At 37.8% G+C, this 26,137-nt stretch overlaps 2 protein-coding genes across 2 annotated transcripts; one reads left to right on the top strand and one right to left on the bottom strand.

Annotated features, from left to right (window-relative positions):
• Window positions 1–17,039: 17,039 nt before the first annotated feature.
• Window positions 17,040–18,718, top strand: LOC133820914 (uncharacterized). Its single transcript, XM_062253480.1, has 3 exons — window positions 17,040–17,439; window positions 17,627–18,135; window positions 18,251–18,718. Exons 1-3 carry the CDS (start codon window positions 17,040–17,042, stop codon window positions 18,716–18,718), a joined length of 1,377 nt encoding a protein of 458 aa, XP_062109464.1.
• Window positions 18,583–22,666, bottom strand: LOC133817197 (uncharacterized). Its single transcript, XM_062249637.1, has 2 exons — window positions 21,155–22,666; window positions 18,583–21,070 (listed from the first exon to the last, which is right to left on the bottom strand). The coding sequence occupies exons 1-2, from the start codon at window positions 21,406–21,408 to the stop codon at window positions 20,908–20,910; spliced, it is 417 nt and encodes a 138-aa protein (XP_062105621.1). The 5' UTR covers window positions 21,409–22,666; the 3' UTR covers window positions 18,583–20,907.
• Window positions 22,667–26,137: the final 3,471 nt, after the last annotated feature.

Genomic DNA, 26,137 nt, shown 5'->3' with positions numbered 1-26,137 from the left:
TTATATGATAATTGAGATTGAATAATTAATTTGAAATTAATTATAAATTTTTTGAAAATGTGTTTATTAATTTAAATATATAATTTCGAAATATATATAAATTAATTATTTTATTTGAGTGAGAGAAAATAAAATTGGTAAGTCAAAGATAATTTTTGATTTATTGAATTTTAAATGATGATCATCAATTTGAATTTTAAATTTTGAATTTAAAATTTAAATTTTGAAATATGGTTGTGATCTTTCTCCTTAAAAATATAATACCATATTTTGTGGAAGGATTGATTTTTGTTAACTAAATAAATAAAAGAAAAATACAATATCCCTGAAAAGGGAATACTGCTATTCACGCATGACATAGTCCAGGGACTGTGCCATGCGTGTAGCAGTATACAGATAATGTATTTGTGTTGTTTTTATTTTATTTATTTAATTAACTAATAATTTGAAAATAGATATTTTCAAATTTGGTAAGTTAGATATCTACCTAAATCAATTCCTATCATCATTATGATATTATTATATTACTATTATTATTAGGAATAATAAGGTAATACATAATCTCTATATATATGTGTTATCCAAAAAATTGGCATTGATGACGTGGCAAGTAATTCCTGGACACGTGGCTGACACCTGGAAGAGCTCTGCTAGTGTATCAACCAGAAGACGTATTAGAAGCAGTAAGCTGCCCAGTCTTACCTGTGACCAGTCTGGTCGATAGTTCCGCATGAAACGTAATATTACTATAAATATCTTTGTAAATCCCGAATTTAACTCACACAATCTCCTGAGTATCCGATTATTCAGGAGAGAATATCTGTAACAATCTTGTGTAATCCCCCTTGAGCCTATAAATAGAAAAAGATAGCTCAAGGAAGGTACTTTTGGCTTTTGAATTATTTGAGACTAGAATAATTCTCCTTGGAATATTGTATTGTTCTTCAGAGGTTAGTGAAACTCATTGAACCCTTGTTCTTTGATCACTCATTTGATTCTCATATCAATAATAATCTAAGTGGACGTAGGTCATTACCAGATCCTGGGGCCGAACCACTATAAAATATCGTGTTCTTATTACTTTTTGCCATTCGAGTCTTGTCAACACATTCATTCACATCAAGCATATTCTGACTCCGTGTCAGTTGACCAAAATCTGGGTCAACATTCTGGTGCTTTCATTGAGAGCTTGATTTATCATTGTTGAGAAAATCAATGGCAAAAACTGCAAGGAAAATTGGACAGGCGGCCGCCGCGGCACCGTCGAACCCGCCACCTTCTCCTCCTCCTGCAAGCGTGGCTGAGGATGAGCCACATTTATATTTTGAGGAAGAAGAAATGGATGATGCGACGCTGAAGAGTACTCTGGGAGCGCTGCAAGAAGAGCTGGCTAATCTGAAAGCTAGTCAAGAGATAGCTACCGAGGTTATGGCACGGCAGCAGCAGGAGATTGAACGGCAGCGCGCGAAGTTAAGCGAAAAGCAGGCGGAGATGGACCGCCGCCAGAGCGAAGCCATGGCAGCCCTCGAGGCAGCCTTGCAACTGGCTAGGAATCAGGCCGCGCCTGTCTCGCAGCCTGACCAACCTGTCAATGGGCCGCCCCAGAGGGGTCCCAATCCTAGCCCACCAATCCAGCCCTCAAGTCCGCAAAGGCCCGAGCAGCCTCAGGTGCCCCATGACGATGTTCCACTGGACCCTGGGGCACAGCCACCATCCCTAGCTGCTCAAGGTGATCCCCCGCAACAGAGGTAGAATAGGGCCGAGCGTCAGCCTCGCAGTCCTAGACGCCGTAGGGGTGATGAGCAAAACCTACCGAACAGAGGTCAATACCTTCCTGGTAACAGGAGGGACTCAGAGTTAGGCTCTGCGGTCCGGGGTCCCCCACGGCATGATAATGCATGGGGACACAACGACCAGCGCAGGCCGCCCTCTAACGCTCGGGACGCTTCAGCTAGGGATGGAAATCGAGGGAACAGTCAATCCCACCCTAGCCAATCGAGGTTCAGAGATGGCCATGGATATAATGAGGCCGACTCAGGCAAGGGAAATGTTGGCCGAAGGAATGAAGAAAGAGGTAGAGGCGGAAGCCAGGTACCTCAAGATGACCAACCCAATAGACGGGATGCTGGGGGGAAGCCCAGGCAAAATAATGTCTTCAACCGGCTCAGGGGTAGCGAGCAGCAGAGAAGAGACGAGGATTTGAGAGATGTACTCAATGATCGCTGCGAGCGACATGGCGAGAACGTCCCCCCAGCAATAGAGGCTACAACGATTCCTGCCACTGTACAGGCCCAAATAGATGCCCTCAACCAGGCAGTGCAACAGCTGGTCGGGGGAAGGACATCTTATATCGACCACGATAGGAGGAAAGGCACTCCTTTCGTACAGAGGATAGCTAATGCAGAAACTCCAAGAAAATTCAAAATGCCTACACTTCCAAACTTTGACGGGTACGGAGACCCAGTATCCCATGTCAATAAGTTTGAAATACAAATGGACATTCAGAAAGTGTCTGAAGACGCTCGGTGCAGGATCTTCCCTGCAACACTTTCTGAAGTCGCGCAGGAATGGTTTTTTAAGTTCCCGCCCGCAAGCATAGTTTCCTGGGAAATGTTCGTAAGGGAGTTTTACGGACAGTTCTATGCAGGTCGTGTGCATCCGACCGAAGCAAACCAGCTAGTTGAAATTCGCCAGCAGGATGGAGAATCAGTGAAGGACTACATCCAGCGCTTTATGCGAGCAGCAGCTGGAGCAAAAACGGTGGGAGGCGAAGGAAAAATGATGGCCATAACCGCAGGGGTTAGGCGTCACTCCCCTCTTTGGAAAAGCCTCCGAAAGGAAGGAGTGAGAACTACCCAGGAATTCCTAGACTGGGATGATCGTTACATCAAGCTCGAAGATGCCATTGCCGACGATGGAAAGCCTTCTGGCAAGGATAAGAAAGCAGCCGAGCCTGCCAAAGCCACCAATGGGTCCAAACCTAACAGCAACGGCAAAGGCAACGGGAACGGCAATGGCAAGAATGGTGGAAAACGGCCGTATAACGAGCCTTCCACCTCCGACAATAAACGAGCAAAGGGTAACCGTTATGAGCCTCGGTTCACTAACTACACTGCCCTCGTTGAGTCTCAGGGAGAGGTTTATCAGGCCACAAGCTCTAGCGTGCCTTATAAAAAAACTGGCCCCATTCGAAAGGATATTTTGAAGAGGGACACTACCAAGTTCTGTCGTTACCATAACGACTACGGACATGATACCAACGAATGCAACCAGCTGAAAGACGAAATCGAGTTCCTTATTAGACAAGGACACTTGAGGAGATACGTACGGGCCTCAAGAAATTCCCAACGAGAAGCTCCGGGTAGCAACGAGCAGGCTCCCACGCGCCAACGCTCGCCACCCTTACAGCCTGGCCCCATGACTGGCACACTCTTAACCATCTGTGGAGGCCCGCACCTCGCGGGAAATAGCAGAAAGGCCAGGGAACGATATGCTCGGACCTTGTGCCACGACCAGGACATCGAGATGATGACTGTTGAGGACCGTGCATCAAAAAAGGCTCGGCCAGACGAAGGCGAAATAACCTTCTCTGATGGCGATGCCCAACACGTCCAGTTCCCAAATTTCGATCCGCTGGTCGTGGACATCCAAATGGCCAACATGATGGGTGAAAAGAGTGCTGGTCGATACAGGAAGTTCGGTGAATATCCTGTATAAGTCTTTGCTGGAACGCATGTAGCAGTTCGTTAAGGACCTGGAGCCCTGCAACCAAACGATATATGGCTTCTCTGGAGAAGGACTCGCCCCTGCCGAATTGATCAAACTACCAGTGACGACGGGTACAGTGCCTACTACAAGGACATTACTCACCACTTTCGTAGTGGTCGATTGTCCTTCGGCGTACAATTCCGTCATTGGGAGGCCTATACTAGTTGATCTACAGGTCGTCATCTCTATGTGGCACTTAGCCATGAAGTTCCCAACGGACGCAGGAGTAGGACGCGTGTTGGGAAACCAGAGGGAAGCCAGGGAGTGCTATAACGCCTCAGTAACAAAGGCGAAAAAAGGAACATCAAAGAGCCCTACCTCAGATAGGTTGCAGATGGCGGTTGATACACAAACCCAATCGGGTGATGAAGTCACCAAATAGGGTGTTGCCCAAAGTGAGGATAGAGACTTAGATCATCGCTTTGGGGATTTTGAAGAAAACGTTGGACCCGTCGAGGACCTGGAAGAGGTCCAACTCGACGAAAAAGACCCGACCAGAGTCGTAAAGGTCGGGAAGAGCCTAGAGCCCACCACGAAGCACGCGCTAGTGGAATTTTTGCGGAAGAACCAGGAGGTTTTTGCCTGGTCGCACAAAGACATGGCTGGGATAGATCCTACAGTTATCAGCCATGTCCTGAATATAGACAAGACTTTTCCACCCATGCAACAAAAGAGAAGGCTGCTCGATAAGGATAGATCGTGAGCCTTAAAAGAAGAAGTTGAAAGATTAAAGGAGAATGGGTTCATCAGGGTGGCATTTTATCCATCGTGGGTCTCCAATCCAGTGCTGGTTCCCAAGCCTAACGGCAAATGGCGAACCTGCGTGGATTTTACAGACCTCAATAAAGCCTGCCCAAAGGACTGCTTCCCACTCCCAAGAATCGACCAGCTGGTCGATGCAACTGCAGGGCACGAGATCCTCTCGTTCATGGATGCATATTCGGGCTACAACCAGATTAGCATGCATCCCCCCGACGAGGATCACACCAGCTTTCGGACCGATACGGGCTTATACTGCTACAAAGTAATGCCGTTCCGACTGAAAAATGCAGGTGCAACTTACCAACGGCTAGTCAACCACATGTTTAAGGAGCTGATCAGAGTAAACATGGAGGTATACGTGGACGACATGCTGGTAAAGTCTAAAAAGGCAGAAGGACATGTAAGGGATTTACAAGAGTGCTTTGATGTATTGAACAAATACCAAATGAAGTTAAATCCCCTCAAATGTTCCTTCGGAGTTGGATCAGGGAAGTTTTTCGGGTTCATTGTAAATTCAAGAGGAATCGAGGCCAACCCCGACAAGATAAAGGCCCTGATCGACATGAAATCGCCAGAAAGGGTCAAAGATGTACAAAGTTTAACCGGGAGAATCGCAGCCCTAAGTAGATTTATTTCAAAGTCAACAGACAAGTGCGTCCCTTTCTTCAATCTACTTAGGGAAAATAAGAAGTTTGAATGGATAGGAGACTGGGAACAGGAATTCCAAGCCTTGAAAGCTCATATGGCACAGCCTCCCATCTTATCAAAGCCAATCGAAGGAGAAACTTTGTTTATTTACCTGGCAATCACTGAAGTCGCTGCTAGCGCGGTGCTGGTGCGAAAAGACGAAGGCGTACAGAAAGTGGTCTACTATGTAAGCAAAAGACTGATCGAGGCAGAATTGAGATATCCACCAATTGAGAGGTTAGCATATTGCTTAATCCTGGCCTCTAGAAAGTTACGCCCCTACTTTCAAGCCCATCCTATCACAGTTTTAACTGACCAACCCCTTCGGCAAGTCCTCCAAAAACCAGAAGCGGCTGGACGATTATTAAAATGGGCAGTCGAACTAGGGCAGTTCGATATAACCTATTCGCCGCGAGCAGCATTCAAGGGACAAGTCTTGGCCGATCTTATTGCAGAATTCACAAAACTTCCAAACAGCGAGCAATGCGAATTGCCTAGTGCGCCTGAGCCTCAAGAGAAAGCTCCTTCGTGGAAGTTATTCACGGATGGGTCATCCAACGAATCCCACGCAGGAGCGGGAGTGATATTGATAACGCCTGAAGGGCATCGATTTCACTGCGCCATCAGGTTCGACTTCACCGCGTCAAATAATGAAGCCGAATACGAAGCACTCCTCGCTGGATTGAGAATGGCAAAAGATATGAGCATAAAGACGCTTGATATTTACAGTGATTCACAGCTGGTGGTGAATCAAGTTCTAGGAGAATATCAAGCGCGAGGCTTAAAAATGGTGGCCTACTTTAATAAAACAAAAGACCTGCTAGCCCAGTTCACGGAATACACCCTTCAGCAAATACTGCGGGATCAAAATTCAAACGCAGACGCCTTAGCAAAACTTGTGAGCTCAAAAGATGCTGACACCTTGAACATTGTGCCAGTAGAAAGACTGAGTGAGCCAAGCATACAAGCGGTTGAGATCAATATGGAGATTCGAATGGAGGATACGTGGATGGCACCTTACCTGGAGTATCTGACAAACGGTGTGCTACCAGCCGATAGAAACAAAGACAGAACTCTACAAAGGCAAGCTACTAGATACATATTGGTCGATGGTATTATGTATCGAAGAGGATATTCAATGCCACTACTCAGATGCGTTACGCCAGAAAAATCTAAGGAACTCATGAAAGAGGTGCATGAAGGCTTCTGCGGAGATCTGCTGGGGGGCAGAGTTTGGCGAAGAAGATTCTGCGACAAGGCTACTTCTGGCCAACTATGAACGAGGATTCAATGGATTTTGTATGAAGATGTGATAAATGTCAAAGATTTTCCAAGATTCCACGAGCAGCTCCAAACGAATTGAAACAGATGCAAAGCCCGTGGCCTTTTACGGTGTGGGGAATAGATTTGATTGGATCCCTACCTACGGGGAAAGGAGTAAAGTACGCAGTCGTGGCAGTCGATTACTTCACTAAATGGGCCGAAGCTGAACCACTCGCCACCATAACAACCAAGAAAGTTCTTGACTTTGTCATCAAGAACATTGTTTGCCGCTATGGTTTGCCTCGAAAGATAGTTTCAGACAACGGAACCCAATTTGACAGTGACTTATTCGCCGACTTCTGCGAAAGGCATGGAATTATTAAAAGCTTTTCTTCAGTTGCGCATCCCCAAGCAAACGGGCAGGTCGAGGCCGTGAATAAGACTCTTAAAGATACCCTGAAGAGGAGGCTTGAAGATGCTAAAGGGGCATGGCCAGAGCAGCTGCCTAAAGTCCTTTGGTCGTATAGAACATCTCACCGAACAGTGACAGGTCATACCCCATTTTCCTTGGCCTACGGATATGAAGCTATGTTACCTGTCGAGTTAGATCCCCCCTCACATCGACGCCTAACATACGACCAGGACCAGAACAACCAACTAATGATGGAGTCCCTAGACTCAATTGACGAGATACGGGAGAAGGCCCAACTCCGAGTTGCTGCTTACCAGCAAAAAGTCGCCCGGTACTTTAACTCCAAAGTTAAAGAAAGAAAATTCAACGTCGGTGACTTGGTGCTATGACGAGTTTTCTTAAATACTCGCGACCCCACTGCTGGAGTACTCGGACCTAATTGGGAAGGACCTTACCAGATCGAAGAAGTCCTTCATCCGGGCACCTACAAACTTGCACGCCTAAATGGAGATCTCGTTCCACGTTATTGGAATGGAGAACACCTGCACAAGTATTATCAGTGAACAGTCCTTTTTAAAGGACTGGCTTGTATTAAATTTTACTTTTTACAAGTTTTGCAAAGAGGGTTAGCCACGTTGTATGGCTAATCGCTCGTATATGTAAGATTCTATTTTAGAATCACTGGTAAAGACATGTTTAGTCCATTTTTAATACGAGATTATAAGGGAATGTGCGCAGCCAGTCACTCTTGCCAACCTTTGTAAATTTATATTTACAAGTATTTGTTCATTACGTGTGTTGTTTTGCTGTATTACAAGTATTACTTTTTCACCCGAGCAGAAATGTTCGAACAGGTCATGGTCAAGGCAAGTGACCAAGGACCTAAAGCTCCTCGATCACTTGAGGGGCATATAAGGCACATCGATAGCAAAGCGTACCATGAGGTATGTAAACACATGAACAAAATGAGTGAAAGCATGCTAAGGTACTTAGAGTATTTTTCAAAATTTATATTTTGTTAAATCAAGCCAAAGTACTATGCTAAGTTCGGTCATACGGACAAATGTTATAATAAATGAAAATATTATAGCATCATGATGCAATCTTTTACACCGCAAGCATCACTGCTTGGATGTAACTGTTCAAATAAAAGAAAAGTTTGCTGCCCATGCAGCAAATTAAAAAAAAAGGGGTATTGTCTTTACATCACGACCCGTGGCTCGTGTAATCAAAAGAAAGAAAAATAATAAAAAAGCTCAAGAGGCATTGGGAGCAGGAGGGTCTTTATCAGCATTCTGATTGGTCGCGTCCTCAATGATTCCTTCTTCTTCTGCACCAGCGAGGCTTGGGGAAGCAGGGATCCTTGCTCTGGCCTCCTCTTCAGCCAGTTGAGCAGTGCAGCGAGCCAGCTCAGCAGTCCTAACATCTTCTGAAAGATAACTGAAGTTGGCGCCCTGATTGTTTTTCCAGAAGTTGTAAAAACACCGGAGCGTCATCTTCTTATACCTTTCCAGATTCTTGGAGTTGTCAAGCTTCAGCTGCTCCACTTGGCTCTCAAGAATGGCGATGGCCTCGTCCTTGGACTTAAGCTCCTCGCCCAGTCTCTTGACTTCGCGATACTGGACTCGGCTGGCCTCCTGATACTCCTCCCTCTGCTTTATTATAGCAGCCTTCGAAGCTTCAGCCTCCGATAGCTTTGTCACCGCGGCATCCCTCTGCTGAACCATCGCCTCCAACTCCTTTGAATGCCTGGCCTCTGCAGCCGAAAGTTCCTCAGCCGCTTTCACCTGATGCCTCTCGATAGCCTTTTCCCAAGCCTGTTCGATGGTGGCTTGGGTGCGGGTACGAGCAGCAGTTGCAGAAAGCAAAGCTTGAGGACAGAAGATAAAGTTAGAACCTGTTGCAAAGACTATGGTGGCTTGGGTGGCTTGGGTGCGGGTACGAGCAGCAGTTACAGCAGCAGTTTCCTCAGCCGCTTGTTTTGTTCCCTGGTGGGCGCAGCCGGAGAGTTTGACGGGGCAGGAGGAGTCTGCTTCTCAGTAGGAGCCGGAGGATGAGCAGAAGTTTGCCCAGTTGGCACATCCTTGGGAGGGTCTTCTGTTCGACTCTTTTTGGCAGGTCCCTGGCTTGTTTCGCCATTGTGTCTCCTTGATGACTTTCGCCGGAGCTGAGGAACTTCCTCTTCCTCCTCAGCCTGGTATAGGTCGAAGACGTTGGGAGTGGCCATATCTGCATACAAGTAAACACATGCAAAGGGTAAGATAAAGGCAGATGAAGACTCTTTATCAAACAGAAAAGAAGGTCACAAAGTTAATACCCGAGCTACAACTATTGGTCGCTATACTATTGACTATATTAGTCATACACTCATTATCTGGCGTGAAGAAGTCTGGCCCTAGATTTGGAGTATATATAAAGTTGCCCTCCCCGTCAAAGAAGTGACAGGGAATTGGCAAGCTATTTAAAAGCAAAATAACTTTACCGTTCTCATCAGAGGATTCCCCCAAGTCCACAACCGGCTCTTTGGCCTTTTGTTTCCCCTTGCCTTGGGGAGCAGAAGGCCTTTCTGCGGAAGGATTGCCCGTGGGCTCCCTGATTGTAACCCCCGTCGGCCTCCTTCATGGAGGAGACGCAGGAGGTTGCTACTCGAGAACCCCCTCGGCAGTGGCATCGGCTACCACGGGTCCTCTTGTTTCATGGCGAGGAGCCAGGAGGCTAAACAGCCTCAAGTTTTTATCAGTAACCAGGGACTTGATGCTTTTTTCAGCGTCTGTCATCCTGGCCAATGCATTGGACCTCAACACCATGTCTGGTGTTGGGGTTGGACGTAACCATGGGCCTGAAAAACAAAGTATACTTTAAGAAAGATGAAGGAAATTTCGATGATTGAAAAGTATCGACCAGTAAAACAGCACTTACCTCCTCGAGCGAAGGCCAGGTTATTGCTGGTCAGGTCCGGCGTAAGGAAGTACTCCTTGTTGTACTGCCCCACGTTGGATATGTGCGTGGTGGCACTCAGGAACGTTCGATTTGTCTTCTGGTGACAAAGATGGAAGAAGCCCGTCCCATACTGTTGCGGGTTGGACTTAAGGTCAAAGAGATAATTGACCTCATGGGGGGTAGGCTCTGGCTAATTTTTAAGTTTGTACAGGATATAGAGTGCGGCCAGCATTCTATATCCATTTGGAGTAATCTGGAAGGGGGCGACATCAAAATAATCGGCCACTCCCTGATAAAAAGGATGTAGAGGGAGGAAAGCCCCCGCCTCTATGTGATACCGAGACCAGGCGCTGTATATACCTCCGGGGAGGTTAGCCCTTTGGTCTGCGGCAGGAATTTTAATGGTAACCCCTGTGAGAGGATACTTCCTGAAATAGTTGGCAACCATCCGAGGAGTCACTAGGCTGGTCGGGGAGATATACCACTCGACATCAGGCAGATTCTGATGGCGAGGGCGTGCTCTAATTTGGATGTTAGGGTCAGGAATAGGATTGTCTCGACCGCTGGTCGAAGGAACCCTAGCCTGTGAATCAGGCTGGGCAGGATGGTTTGGACTATCATCGGAGTCGGGTCTTCTCTTGCCTAAAGATTTGGAACAAGCCATTTGAGGAGGAGAAGGACGAGGTCTGGACGAGGATCGAGAAAAAGGAATCTCGTGGATTCGGTCGGCCGGTTGTTCTTCGCCTTTGAGCAGCTGGGCGAGAAGGTCGTCGTCGATGGGTCGTTCACCTCCCCACAAATCTGGCATCAAAGTTTGCAAACAAAAAAATGGGGAGGTGAGGATAGAGAATTTTTAAAGGCTTTTTAGAATGGCACTGATCGAGTATAAAAGTCAAGCTTTTATACAACAGCATTCTAACAAAAAGCTAAATTTTTCCACAAGAACAGTTTGAGAAACAGATCAAAGGGTGAAAGTAAAAAGGTTTTCAAAAAAGCTTTTTCAACTCCCCTTAGGGCGGGAAAAACCTATTTTCCAACTAGCCTAAAGATCGAATTTTTACTTCGATTTTGCGTCCTAAAAGTGTGATCCCGACTATTAAGCTAACTCGTAACCTTTTTCGCCTACAAGACATTCTACTCACAAGCATCTCAAACTAGAAGCAGATGAACTCAAACAGGCAACATACAGAAGCATGCATCATGAAAATTTGAAACATAAAGATTCGAAGACTTACCGGAAAGAAGATCATTGAGAATGGTAAAGAGTCTTCGGGAGTCGGGGTGCTCTCGGACTGAGTCTTGAAATTGCAGAAGAACGGTCTCCGGAGAAGATTAAAGCTCTGGTTTTTAGGGTTTCTTAAGAAGACAATGGCGTGCGTAAAAAGAAAAGGGGAAGTTTGGAGATGTTATATAAGTTTGTCTGTGGCATAAAAAAGGTGTAATCATCAGTTTCCCTTTTTCGAAGTATGGGGAAGAGGAATAGCCGTCGAATTATTACTGGGGAACCGAAAAGTCATGATTAGACAGGAGTAGGTTGCTTTTTCCAAGAACACACGAAGGGTTCTGACACGTATGGTGGGGTTACCGAAGGGTCGTTCGCTCAAAAGTTTATTTATTGCTCGTAATAAATAAACTTGGGGGCAAATTTTATCCAAAAAATTGGCATTGATGACATGGCAAGTAATCCCTGGACACGTGGCTGACACCTGGAAGAGCTCTGCTAGTGTATCGACCAGAAGACGTATTAGAAGCAGTAAGCTGCCCAGTCTTACCTGCAACCAGTCTGGTCGATAGTTCCGCATGAAACGTAATATTACTATAAAGATCTTTGTAAATCCCGAATTTAACTCACACAATTTCCTGAGTATCCGATTATTCAGGAGAGAATATCTGTAACAATCTTGTGTAATCCCCCTTGAGCCTATAAATAGAAAAAGATAGCTCAAGGAAGGGACTTTTGACTTTTGAATTATTTGAGACTAGAATAATTCTCCTTGGAATATTGTATTGTTCTTCAGAGGTTAGTGAAACTCATTGAACCCTTGTTCTTTGATCACTCCTTTGATTCTCATATCAATAATAATCTAAGTGGACGTAGGTCATTACCAGATCCTGGGGCCGAACCACTATAAAATATCGTGTTCTTATTACTTTTTGCCATTCGATTCTTGTCAACACATTCATTCACATCAAGCATATTCTGACTCCGTGTCAGTTGACCAAAATCTGGGTCAACAATATGTCATAGAATAACAAGAAGAAAAAATATATAAAAGTTAGTGAGAATTCAGAAAAGTTTCATAATTTGTCAAACAAAGTTTATATTTTTCTTCTTCTTCTTTTTCTTCTTATTCTTCTTCTTCCTCTAACATTTCTCAGGCCATAATCCAAGTTCTCATGTGTTGAGATATACTTGTGATTCCTAAATTACAAACTCATGTTCTCTATGTGCCCACACACATCTTGCGGTGTAGAGAACACTCCAGAAGATCATGGTTTGAGTACTCAAAGCATTGGATAGGAAGATCGATATATATACAAAAAGACTCAAGGACACTTGATAGGCTTGAAGAGGTAAATACTTTTGTTCTTGAATATTTGTGTATATGTGTATATGATTTATATATAAATATGTGTATATTTATATATATGTTGCATGATTAATAATATTATATATTAATGTTTCTGTTTGGATGTTTTTCTTGAACATATAAACTGTTTATATGAGAGATGGAATTTTTTGTGTGTATATACACTGGGCCCACCACACCCATTTCGCTGCACACTCTGATTTTTTTTCCAACAATAATATATATAGTTGTGTGTATATACATGTATGCGTGTATATCTATGTATATATATACATGTATGGGCGTGTATATATATATTGCATGATTAATAATATTGTATATTAATGGTTCCTGCATGTATTTTTTAGCGTATAAATTGTTTATATGAGCAGTGGGAAATTGTTTTTGTTGCTAATCAACGGGGCCCACCGTACAATTTCCCTGCGCATTCTGGTTGTTTTTCCAACAATAACATCCCTGTCATATTTGATGGTAGCTTTAACTTCTTGATAAGTTATTGGTATTGATCTTAGTAGAATAATGGCTTGGCTTTCTTCATCTACCTTATGATCAATGTTAGCAAGTCCAACAATAATTTCATTAAGCTTATCAATATTATCATCTAAAGAAAAGGAATAATTCATTCTAAACTCGTATAGTCTTTGAAGAAGGTTGATCTTGCACAAAATTGAGGGTGTCAAGTATAGTTGTTCAAGCTTATCCCAAATGCCATTTGCTGTAGTTTCTCTAGTCAACTTTCTCCTTACTCCATTGGAAAGGTGCATGATGATTTTATAGTATGCCATCTCCTCCATTTCAGCTACTTCTTCTGCCTTCTTACTCTCCAACAATTTCTTGTCTCCTAGCACCTTAGCAACCTTTTGGTGAACAAGAATGCCCTTCAAACTTTCACGCCATAATGCAAAATTAGTAGAACCATCAAAATTTTCAAGTTCAAACTTTTCTATTGTCGGCATGTTCTTAGCGTGATGTTGTTATTGGTTAATCTTGATGTGGAAGTACTAGGATTTTGATTGCTTTAGATTGTCAAACCTGGCTCTGATTTTGTAGGAAATCTGTATTGATTTCAGCTTCAAGATCCCAATAATGCAAACAAAATGTTAGTTTGATTAAACACAATAGTAACTCAGTATATATAATATCAATAAGAACATAAAATAAGTACAGAAAATGAAATAAAATGGCAAAGAACACAATCACATTTACTGGTTCAGAATAAGATCAAATTGATCTTATTCCTAATCCAATTTTAGGAACACTTATCTTTATCCTTTATTAGCTCAAATCCGAAACAAATGAGTACATCAATACAGCTGAATCTTCATCAGATATTCCTCTCTATAACAAGTGTATTTCTTCCTCACACTCTCCCCTGAGTAGTCACTTTCTAACAGTTGTGATACTCAATACATAACCCAAATCCCAGCTAACAACTCTCTCTCTCTCTCCTTTTTCTCTGTTCTTGAGTTTCTTTCTTAACCCGAGCAAGTGAAGACCAAGTTAGTTATACTGTTATGACTAGTATTAGTTAGGATTTAGAGAAACTAATTCCATAATTTAGTTTCCAATTGTAATAAAAGTTATGTTTAGTAAAGTGGGAAAGTGAGAGGAAATAAAATTTAAGAGAAAGTGAAAATGAGTGTTTGGTAGGCAGCATCAAATCTAGGATTATAATTTAGTGGGTGCAAGACCTAACTAACCATAAAAAAATAACATGATAATGTATATGAAATATTATAATATTGTTATAATACCCTATAAGTCTTCTCTACGAGTTGTTTGAAAACATTTCATAATGGGTCTCTTTCAATATCAATTATAATATATGCAACTAGACTATCATTCCTCCATTAATCGTAATAGACTGTAGCAATAGCAGCCAGAAGAATCAATGCCAAAATACTAAGTATGTAAACTAATGGGTACTTTTTTTTTCTTGTCACTATCATCATTTTTGTAAAATCACTAAGATCTTTTAATCCTACAAACTCTTTGCTTGACCAGATATCAATAATGTACGTTTCGAGTTGGTCATCAAGTGTCATGAGCTAGGCTGTTGAAAAAACATCGGGAGAATGCTCAGTAAAGTACATTAACTTTTTCTTATTATTATACTCATTTTTGACATAGTGATGTGGCAAAACTATGCTGACTAGGAATTAGAGAATAAGTTGCTCACCTACTGAAGCTAGTTGGTCGATGCCTCACTGATTGCCTGTAGGAACTCTAGTTAACATATGTTCATAGACTAGGCAGATAACGTGTACTCATGAATTTTCTTCTTTTAGTTGGTAATTTGTCAGGTCTACACCTGAATTTCCCGAGATTTAGCTACAATTAGTAATGAGTGGCGATGCACCTAATGTCCCTCGAATTCCCACTATAAATACGAGAACAAAGATCAAACCAAGGTTAGAGACTCCATTATACCAGAGAACATTTACTCCATTATAATTAAAACTAAACTACCTTAAGAAACTCAAGTGATTTAGGTTCACTTGATCTTCGGCCTCTGAGAGTCGAAAGTAATAAAATAGCTAAGTGGATATAGGTCCTTTATTAGGCCAAACCAATAAAAAAAAAGAGAACTTAACATAAATATGAGAATCTTAACTAAACTTTAAATATATATGGACAAAAAAATAATTAAGCCAAATATGGTAATACACGGTTAATACAAAAATATAAATATAGAATTTCCATAAACTAACAAACTAGATTCTCATAATTTTCGATCAAGAAAAAAATTTCACCCATTGCCAATCAAGAAATTTTTTGTTCGCGTACAACAATTCTTCGACTATTTTTTCTGATTACAGCCTCATATTCTCCATTGTTTCCGATCAAAATCCGATCAAGAATTGGTGGCTGCTACTCTCATCATCGTCTCATCTTGGTAAATATCACGACAGTAACATCATCTTTCTCCAGTCATCAACATTCAATTCAATTTCAGATCTTCTTCTTCTTCTTCTTCTCCGGCAGTTCTTCTTCTCCGGCAGATCTTCTTCTTCTTCTTCTTCTCCAATAAACAGATCTTCTTCTCCGATTACATCCCCTGCTTTTACGTTCGTTCACATCAGCAAAAGCAGAAAACCATCAATTTCTCTGATTTCTCAAACAGGTAAGCAAATATTTTTTCAAATATACGACATGCAAAATATTTACACAAAGAATCTGCAAATTACTTCCTGATAAAATTCTTGACTCAAACTACTTGTTTCAAAACTTTTTTAATTACACACATGAAACCAGTTACATCACAAAAAAGTTCAACATTACATAATTCAAATATTACAAAATAATATAAAAATAACAACAAAATAAATACAGTAACCAGTTACATACGAAAAATAATAATAATAATAACATTCTGCATAATAAATTATCATGAAAAATGTAAAAATAGAAACTGATTTACGTTTATGAAACCAGTTACACAATATAATTTTAACTTTGCATATTTGAAAAATAAAAAAAATGACAACACATTCACTAAAGTAACCAGTTACACACACAAAAACAGAATTTAATGCAACATAAATAATTATGGAACCTGGAAAATAGTTCTCGATTCAGTAAAAGAAACCAGTTACTAAAATAATTTCAACATTAATAGTAGTCATTCACTAACATAACCAGATACATTTTAAACATCACTAAAAATTATGTTGTGCTATATTGCAGATATGGAGACCATAATGACATTGATTCGTTTTGGAGGTAAATGGACAGATAGATATCAGTATGATGACTACACCATGACTGGACTGATAATACCAACAATTTGGTTCATTTAGTGAAAACTAAGATAAAATGCAATATTCAAAATATTGAGCTGAGTTACCAGTTATCACCAGGTATGCCACCAATGAAATTACTCACTGACAATTCAGTTCTATTCTACATTGAGCTGAAAAAGAAGCAAAGTGAAGTAACTGAGCTACCACTATGCATCACCACTGTTGATCAAACAATAGCTGAAACTGTTCAACACACTACATATGAAGAAGAAACACAAAAACAGAACACAGATTTAGAAAAGCTAGTTCTTCAACTAAACAACGAACAATCAGCTACAAAATTACAATATAACGAAGCAACCTACACGAGAAATAACCAGGTACAAACCTTCCCAAATATTACAGACATAGTTGATGATGTAGCAGAATTTATCATAGAGAGAACAGAAGAAAACAAAAGAAAAAGAAAAGAAGAAACATAAATTATAACTGATCATAAAATTTTCAAAGTTGAAGAAGGCCAGATTTATAAGGACAAAAAGCTCTTGAAATCTGCTCTATGTTATTATGCTACGATCCACAACTTCCAATTCAAGACAAAAATATCTGAACCAAGAGAGTACCTGGTAACCTGTGTGGATGACAATTGTAACTGGTTACTTAGAGCTTCAAAGTTCAGGAAAACAGAAACATTTAAAATCAGAAAGTATGTAAAAACTCACACCTGCTCCTTGGATATCATTATGGAAGACCACAGGCAGGCTAATTGCAATGTCATTGGGGAACTAATAAAATCAAAATACATGTCAATAAAGAGAGTACACACACCACATGACATAATCAACGACATGCTAGATGATTTTTGGTGTTTCAATGGGGTACCAAAAAGCCTGGAGAGCAAGAGAAAAAGCTTTAGAATTGGCAAGGGGAAACCAAGATGATTCATACCAAAAACTTCACATCTACCTTCACATGCTAAAAGTCTCAAACCCAGGTACAATTACACACCTGGCTGCAGACAATACAGATCACTTCAAATATATGTACCTAGCATTTGCAAATTCCATCAAAGGATGGAAACACTGTAGGCCAGTCATTGTGATAGATGTAACTTACTTGAAGACATCATTTGGGGGAACTTTATTCACTGCTTCAACAATTGATGCTAACAACAACATATTCCCATTAGCCTTTGGAATAGGAGACTCTGAAAATGATTCATCATGGTTATGGTTTTTCACAAAGCTAAAGGAGACATATGGAGAAAGAGAAGGTACTGTTTTCTTCTTTATATTCTTATTGAAACAAACTGAACTCATAAAATTATCAGTTTAATAATAATCCAGCAATAAAATAATGAAAACAGTGTAAAAAAAAAAATAGCAGTCATATAAATTAATGAAACCAGTTACTCAGTTAAGACAGAATAACCAGTTACTCCATTGTGATTTTGCAAACAGGTATGGCAATCATTTCAGAGAGGCATAAAAGCATAGAAAATGCTATAGATGATGTATACCCAAAAGCTTTCCATGGAGCATGCATATTCCACCTGTTAAACAACATCAAAGTCAATTTTGGTGTCCATGGGGAGGACCTAAACCTAAACTTTGTCAAAGCAGCAAAGGCATACAGGGTACAATCATTTGAGCACTACACGCATGAAATAGACAAGATTGACACACGCATAAGACCGTATTTACAAAAAATTGGATATTCAACTTGGTCTAGATGCCATGCTCCAACAAGAAGATATACAATGTTGACATCAAATATAGCTGAATCAATAAATGCTGCATTGAAAGTTGCAAGAACGCTGCCAATCACTACAATGATGGAGGGCCTTCGAAGTTTAGTTCAAAAATGGGTATGGAAAAATGGTAACGAAGCAAACAGAACATTCACACAAGTAACAACAGATACTGAAACTGTGCTTAGAGAAAACTTTATTCGCACCATTAAATTTCAGGTACCTGATATATATTGAGTACTGAATATTATTTACCAAAACTTTTAATAACCAGTTACTCAAAAATATCACAGTATCCAGTTTCTAACATGTATTCCTCTACTAAAATAAATAGGTCTTCCCAGTAAACACTATACTGTACCAAGTTGTGGTTGAACAGAAAGGAAATTTTTTGGTCAACCTAATGGAGAAAACATGTGAATGCAAAAAGTTCCAACAAGACGAAATACCGTGTGCACATGCAATAGTAGTATTCGCCAAAACACGACTGAAAACATATGATTATGTTGCTGATTACTACAAAACTACAACTATGAAAGCAACATATGACTCAACTGTTCATCCATTGCCAAATGAAAGCGAATGGACACTGCCAGAGACTTTAAACAAAATTGTCCTACCACCAAAATCAAGAAAACCACCAGGCCGCCCTAGAAGGAAAAGAATCAGATCTAGAGGAGAACCGAAGGTGCAAATAAAATGTGGAAGATGCACGCAGCCAGGACATAATAGAAAAACATGCAGGAATGAACCAATCCGAAAGCAGCGAAACCCAACAAAGTCAAAGAAAATAGACAAATAATTTTCTAAAGAATAGATATACTACAATTTCAATATTTTCATTTGATGTAATAAAATTGTATCCTAATGTTTTCTACTTCAATAAAAGTACAAACTTTTTAAACATTTTCATTTTAAAAACTTGATACTCAACTTCATGGTTCCAAACACAAAGATATTCAAAATCTGAAGACTCAAGTACCTGGTTACAACACATATTATAGAAAGAAAAAAAACAGATACTATAAATAAATTTAACAAACGATTACATATACATGTAACCAACTATTTAAAAACCTAATTATATAACCACAAATCTTTCACAAAAAACAAAAAAACATAAATATTATAAACTTGATACTCAACTTCTAGGTTCCAACACAAGATATTCAAAATCTGAAGATTTAAGGACCTGGTTACAACACATAAAATAGAAAAAAAAGCAGATACTATAAGTAAATTTAACAAACGACTATATATTAATGAAACCAACTACTTAAAAAACCTAGTTATATAATCACAAATCGTTCACACAAAAAAAAAACAAGAAACATAAATAAATCAAAAAATAATTAAAAAAATAGAAATAAAAACTAAAGAAACAGTAACCAGTTACCTGAAACATATAGCTTTTACTATCTAACATAGAAGAAATCGGTTACACCATCTTCATACAATAATAATCGAAACCTATATGAAAAAAAAAACATGTACATAACAATATCTTCACACTTTTAAAAAAAAAATCACCAACTCTATTGAAAAAAAAAACATACACATAAAAATAAAATACATTAAAAAAAACTTTATATTAAGCCAAAAGTAGAAACCAATTCTTTACATTGACCAAAAAAAAAAAAAACCATACATAAGTCCGGTACTAAAACAGTATCCAGTTACAAACCACAACTTCACTATTAAACAAAGAAAAAAAAAAGACATGGTCGTTAATACAGCTAAAAAAAAAACTCCAACATCTCTACTTATAATTCCTCCTCCTCTTTGATTTCTTTGATGGAGCATCATCTTCTGTCTTGTACCCACCAATCTGCTTCTTTTTTGCATGACTATACAAGTTAATGGCAAGATAATCACGATAGGTAGCAATTTTGGCAGCCATGTTCTTCGGGATGTCATCAATCTTCCCATGGATAAACAAATCAGCATACTTGATAACAAATACTCCACAATCACTGCAAAAAAAACACAAAAAACAACATATGAAATAATTTAAAAACAAACAAAATAGAAAAATAAACAACAATATACAAAAACTAGTTACTTACTTATCCTCTTGAAACGGCAAGTCTTTGGCAAAGTTAAAATCAATTGGATCCTTCTTCCCAACAGAATATGGACCAACATTCAAGTCCAAATCTTTCCTAGAACAATAAAAATCAAGAAAATCTAGAAAATATGGTAAAACAACAGAATAAGCCTTCACATATGGCAAAGCAATACTCTCATTCTTCTTCCCCGTCAAAGAATTGTAGACAGTTAACATCCTACTCTTAATGGAAAAGTGATTAATAACCCAATGCAACTGAAACTTCACATGCACAGGAAAAAGAACATGATCCACATACACCTAAGGAGTGTTACAAAACAAATATTCACCAATAATGTAATCTGAAATGAGGTTATCAAAACGAACGCTGCTTGAATCACATTTGGCTGCCACAAAGTTATCATACAAACTCTTGATAGTTGCATCAAACCAAGAGTCTGTAGTTGTAACCCTCTTGTTCAAACCATCAATCAACTTAATCTTCTTCCTCAAGTAATAAAAACATACATTGATATGCTACAAAAAATAAATAAACATACAAAAGTTAAGAACCTGGATACTAGCCAATATATAATAAAAAAAACAAGTTACACACAATGCTACAAGAACCTGGTTACTACCCATAAATAATAAAAACAATTTACACACAGTACTAAAAGGAACCTGCTTACTTGTCTTAACCATGATCAACAAAAAAAAAAAAAACAAAACATCTAAACAAACAAATGCTAATTAATAAACATTATACCAAGAACCTAGAAACTAGCCAATATATAATAAAAAAAACAAGTCACACACAATGCTACAAGAACCTGGTTACTACCCAAAATTTAAAAACAATTTACACACAGTACTAAAAGGAACCTGGTTACTTGTCTTAAACATGATCAACAAAAAAAAAAAAACATCTAAACAAACAAATACTAATTAATAAACATTATACCAAGAACCTGGTTACTTACAGTGTCCATAAGGTCCTCTCCACAAGTTTGAAGCTTGTAAAACCACATCTTCTCAGAAATTTTAACAAAAGAATAATCCATTGGTGGATTGATAATGTTATTGACATCAGAAAATTTCTTCTTCCTTCAAAATAATAAAAAATATATATATTAACAAACAATTAAATATCAAGAATAATAATATTAAACAAAATATAAAAAAACATACTTATTCTTAAAATTCATTTTATCCTCAATCCAAGAAATATAATCCAGGCATTCATTTTTTGAAACATTCTGTCCAATTTCATCTTCAAATGGAAGCAATCCTCTAACAATCACCACTTCCTCTCCCTTCCTCTTCACAGTTTCTTTTACTTCAGAAGAACCAAACTCAGTAACAAAATGAGATTTGACATGAGTACTAGGTTTAGACTCCCTCTTTTCCATAGCAACAGGAACTTCATCATCATCACCAACCATCACAACTTTCCAATCATCCTTACTCCCACTAAATCTCTTTTTTCCTTTTGCATACTTAACAGTTTTATCAATAACATTCAAAATCTCTGGATCCACATATACTTCTTCAAAACTTAAACTAACTGAACTGAACTCAGGCTTCTTTGAAAAATCCTATAATGAATAAAAATAAAATCGATTACAACAAATTCAATTTTAAATAAAATAATACAAGAAACAAAAACAAAAATAAATTACAAAACCTTATCTCCACCCACAACATTTGACAACTCCAACCCAGAATAAACAGCATCAAAATTTTCATTTAAATCCTTCTCGACACCTTAAAATAAATAATGAAACTGGTTACAATAGCAACTAGTTACACTAATCAACTACAAAAACACAACATACTATTAAGAAACATAAATCAGTTACCTTACTACCATCAAACTCTTCAGCTGAATCAATTCCACAATCCTAGCCCAAGAAAAAAAAAAAACAATCTGGTTACAACTAAAAATGGTTAAAAAAAAACAATAAAGCATAAAAACAAACAAGTTACCTTAGAATCATCAGAAATAGGACTGGAAACATTATCAAAATCAGCTGGCTTTTCCCCTTCATTAAAACCAGCACTTTCATCACTTGTATTTGCAACTTTTTCATAATTTTTTGCAACAAATTGTGCAATTATTGCAGACAAATCACTGAGTTTCCCCATGAACTCAGATCTCATAACTGCAATGTCACTAATAATAGTTTCTTGGCTTGCTTTTATTGATGAGATTGATTCACAAATCAATCTCAACTTTTCACTATCAACCTAAAAAAACAAAATAAAATACTTTACAAAACAGCCAAAAAAAAAAACATAAAAAGAAACCTATAAATTTCAAAACAAAATAATATTTTTTTAACTAAAACAAACAACAAAACTAACCAGTACCTGGGTACCCGAACTACTGTCTCCATCTTCAGCACACACCTTCGGCAAGTATAGAGGCTCAAACTTAAACTTCTTCACTGCCAAATTCTTCCTCTCCTCAGAAGACGGATAGACATTCAGGATAGTCAACTGAATAAATTAAAAATATATATATAAAAAATCAAGAAACTGGTTACCATCAACTGAAACCAGGTACACAAACACAAATCCAAAAATGAATAAAACAAATTTAGCAAGAAACCAATTACAAAACAAAAATATTATACCTTCTGATTGTTGAAAACATTTCCCACCAAGTTTGAATAGAAGGCATTATCAGTACTCTTCCAATTCAACAAACGTGGAAATTTTTTCCCAACCCGTTGAGAAAACTCAGGACTCAACTCAGATATACATTCATATATCCATACAAGAAAAGAAATTGGAAACCCAAGAAGTTTGTAAGGGTGAAGGCCAACCTTCCCATCAACGAAAAGTCCATCAAAGATGTTATTCCCACCCTTCAAAGCAGTTTTTAAATAATGAAAACTCATATCCCATACAAACTTGCCAAACCTAATATTTGCTAATTCAGAAAAATCTCGATCAACCATCTCAAAAAAGAAATCATCAACCAACTTCTCACTAGTATAGCCGTACAAATAGTTAACTAAGATATGAACTATACCCAATTTGACAACATCCTCATCATCAACTAAATCCTTACTAATAAAAGCATTTCGTAATTCAGACTTTGACACCTTACCAACAAAACGGCCAAATATTTTTTTCTTAAACAAAACTTTCTTTTCTTGAAAACGACTTAAATCAAAATCACCATCACATCTAAGACCTGTAACTAGAGCAAACTCTTCAACATAAAACCTACAAACTCTACGACCAAGCTTAAACCACATTTCCTCTTCCTCCCTCTCATGAGACACCTCTCTCAATAACACAAGCTGGGCAAGTTGAGTTTGAAAATGAATATCACATACTTCTAAAAAGTGTCCAAATGGCGTCTTCTTAAACAATGATTTCTGACTTTTCGTCAACTTATATTTTAAGTCAGTAATGACACTCTTGTCATTAAAATGTTGAACCTTACTACCAAACCTCTTGGAGGGGTTTATCTTTAAATGAGCCTGCAGAAAAAAAAAAAACAATTAAACATGTAACTAGTTTCAAAAAATATAAACATGAAAAATTGATAAGTACTTTACATTTATAAAACCACTTATATGTATTTAACTTTGTATGGTTGAAATATACATATATATATAAAAAAAACAATTCATTCACTAAGGTAACTAGTTACAAACTCATTAAGCAAAATCGTCCACTGTTATCTGCAAAGTAACCACGTACACATGTAACCAGGTACAAAAAAAACATAAAACAGTTTAACAACAAAAAAAACACAACAATAACAATAAAACAAACACAAAACATAATTGAACATTATGCAAATTAACTACAAATCTACAAGAAACCAGATACACAACCATAAAAAAAATAAAACAAACAGAATCCACCGAATGTGAAACACAATAACAGAAACATAAACAGATGAATTTTTTTTTATTATTATACTTAAATAAATAAACACATACCACAACATGTTTAGTCTCATGAGAATCATCTCCAGCATCCTTACTACCAGATGCACACGAATCCTTTGTCTGTTTAACAGTGGAAGGGGATTTACTTGTCTTCCTTGCAACAGAGGAAGGCGATTTACTCTTCTTCCTTGCAACAGACTTCAGATGTGTAATGTTACTCCTTCGAGGAAGAATCTCGCCAATATCATCCCCTACATTCTTTGATTCATCCTCTACTATACCAGAAATTTTCTTCTCAGAACCAGAAACACCACCGGTTTCACCAGAGTGATCCATCACACAAATTCGGAAATTAAAATATACAATGCATTGCATAAAAAAAACAAACAACACAAATGAAAAAAGAATAACAGATATACATATATATAGAGCACAAATTACAAATAACTACCCATAAACTTCCAAAAAAAAAAACTGATCAAAAACTGACAAAAACCCCACTAAAAAACTAATGATAAAATTGTGCACCAAAAATAAAAACCACAATTAACACAGATTAAAAAACAACCACCCACGACAGAAAAATAGATAATACAAAGCAAAATTAACAATCAATATACATTAAAAAAAAATAAAAAAAATAAACCCTGAAACTGGGTACTCACCGATACGAAAACACCACAAAGAGGCACAAATCCACAACGAGAAACTTATAAAAATCCTAAAAAAGAGAACAAAAAGAAGAAATCAACACAAAAAATCAAATGCTGAAGGAAAGAAAAAATTCGAACCAAACGATATATAAAAAACGTGATACTGAAGCAAACAGAAAATATACACCTAAAACCAGGTACTCACCGAGACGAAGACACACACAGAGAGCACAAAATCCACAACGATAAATTCAAATAAACCCTAAAACAGAACGAAAACAAAGAACAAATATCACCACTGTCAATTGCTGAATAAAATATACTAATATAATGAAGAAAACGTGATGCAGATAAAAACGTGATAGAGTATATGTACTCAAGTACCTGCATGCATACTGGGAATTGATTTTCTTACAAAAAAAAAATATAATAATAAAAATACTTAAAATGACTGAAAAGCCCTCACAAAAATTCACATAAATGCATAATAAACAACTACTCAATTAAAATTTTCTTACAAAAATGTTTACCAAAATAATAATAATAATAATAAAGACAGAAATTCTCTCACAAAAATGTCCATATAGAATAAATAAACTTATACAAAAAAATATGGGATACAGAACAAATATTTTGATAAATATGGGAAAACAAAGCCCATAAAAAAGGAAAACAACAAAAAAAACCATAAAAAATGCACACAAAAAAAAAAACCATATATATCAAATTTTATTAAATTTTCTCATATTTCATGTAAATTCCTCTAAAAAAACCTTCTCGTTGATTTATGCATTTATCATTCTTCAAGTTTGCGCAACATCTCTCTTTTTCATTAAATTATTCGTTGACACTTATCAAAAGTAGAAAACGAATTATGTGGGCATAAACATACTACACAAAAGAGTAACTTAATATTTATCTTAGAAAAATGATCATTTGACTTTTGAAGTTTCATATCAATAATAGCATAGAACATTTGCATGCGAAGATGATGCAAATTTGTCAATTTTTTAGTTCTTTGCTTGAAGCGACCTTGAAATATAAAAATATCATTCATTTTAGGAATATCAATATTGTGATTTTGCATAAAGCAATAGAATTGTTCCAAAAAAAGAACCTCATTCATTTTCCATCATCATTTGGAGTCTTTGTTTGCATATTTTTACTAAACTCAAGGCATTTATTATACCTTGATCTTTCTTTTGTAATGTCTTTGACAATTCATTTGTCGCACTTAAGATAGTTCTCAAAAGATGTAGAATAAATGCAAAATTAAATGATTGCAATTATTTCAATTAATTATGTGCTTCACATCTTTGTTTAGAACTTGATCCATCATCAACAATCAAATTACGAACATTAATGAAAAATAATAAATAAATATAAAAATTACATGAGTTTTCTTTTATAAACAAGTGCTTTAAGACCAGTGACGGAGGTAGGACTAAAATAGAGGGGCCAGATTTTTTTTTAACAAAGATTATACTAATATATATATATATATACAAAATATATAGATGTATACTTTTTTCTTTAATTTTAGAGGATGTCAATATACATTTTTACATATATTTATAATAAATTGTTTCAAAAATACATTGTACAAA

The sequence above is a fragment of the Humulus lupulus genome, chromosome 1, assembly GCF_963169125.1.
Source record: "Humulus lupulus chromosome 1, drHumLupu1.1, whole genome shotgun sequence".
Lineage (NCBI taxonomy): Eukaryota > Viridiplantae > Streptophyta > Magnoliopsida > Rosales > Cannabaceae > Humulus > Humulus lupulus.
This window is presented reverse-complemented; position numbering and strand designations above follow the sequence as displayed.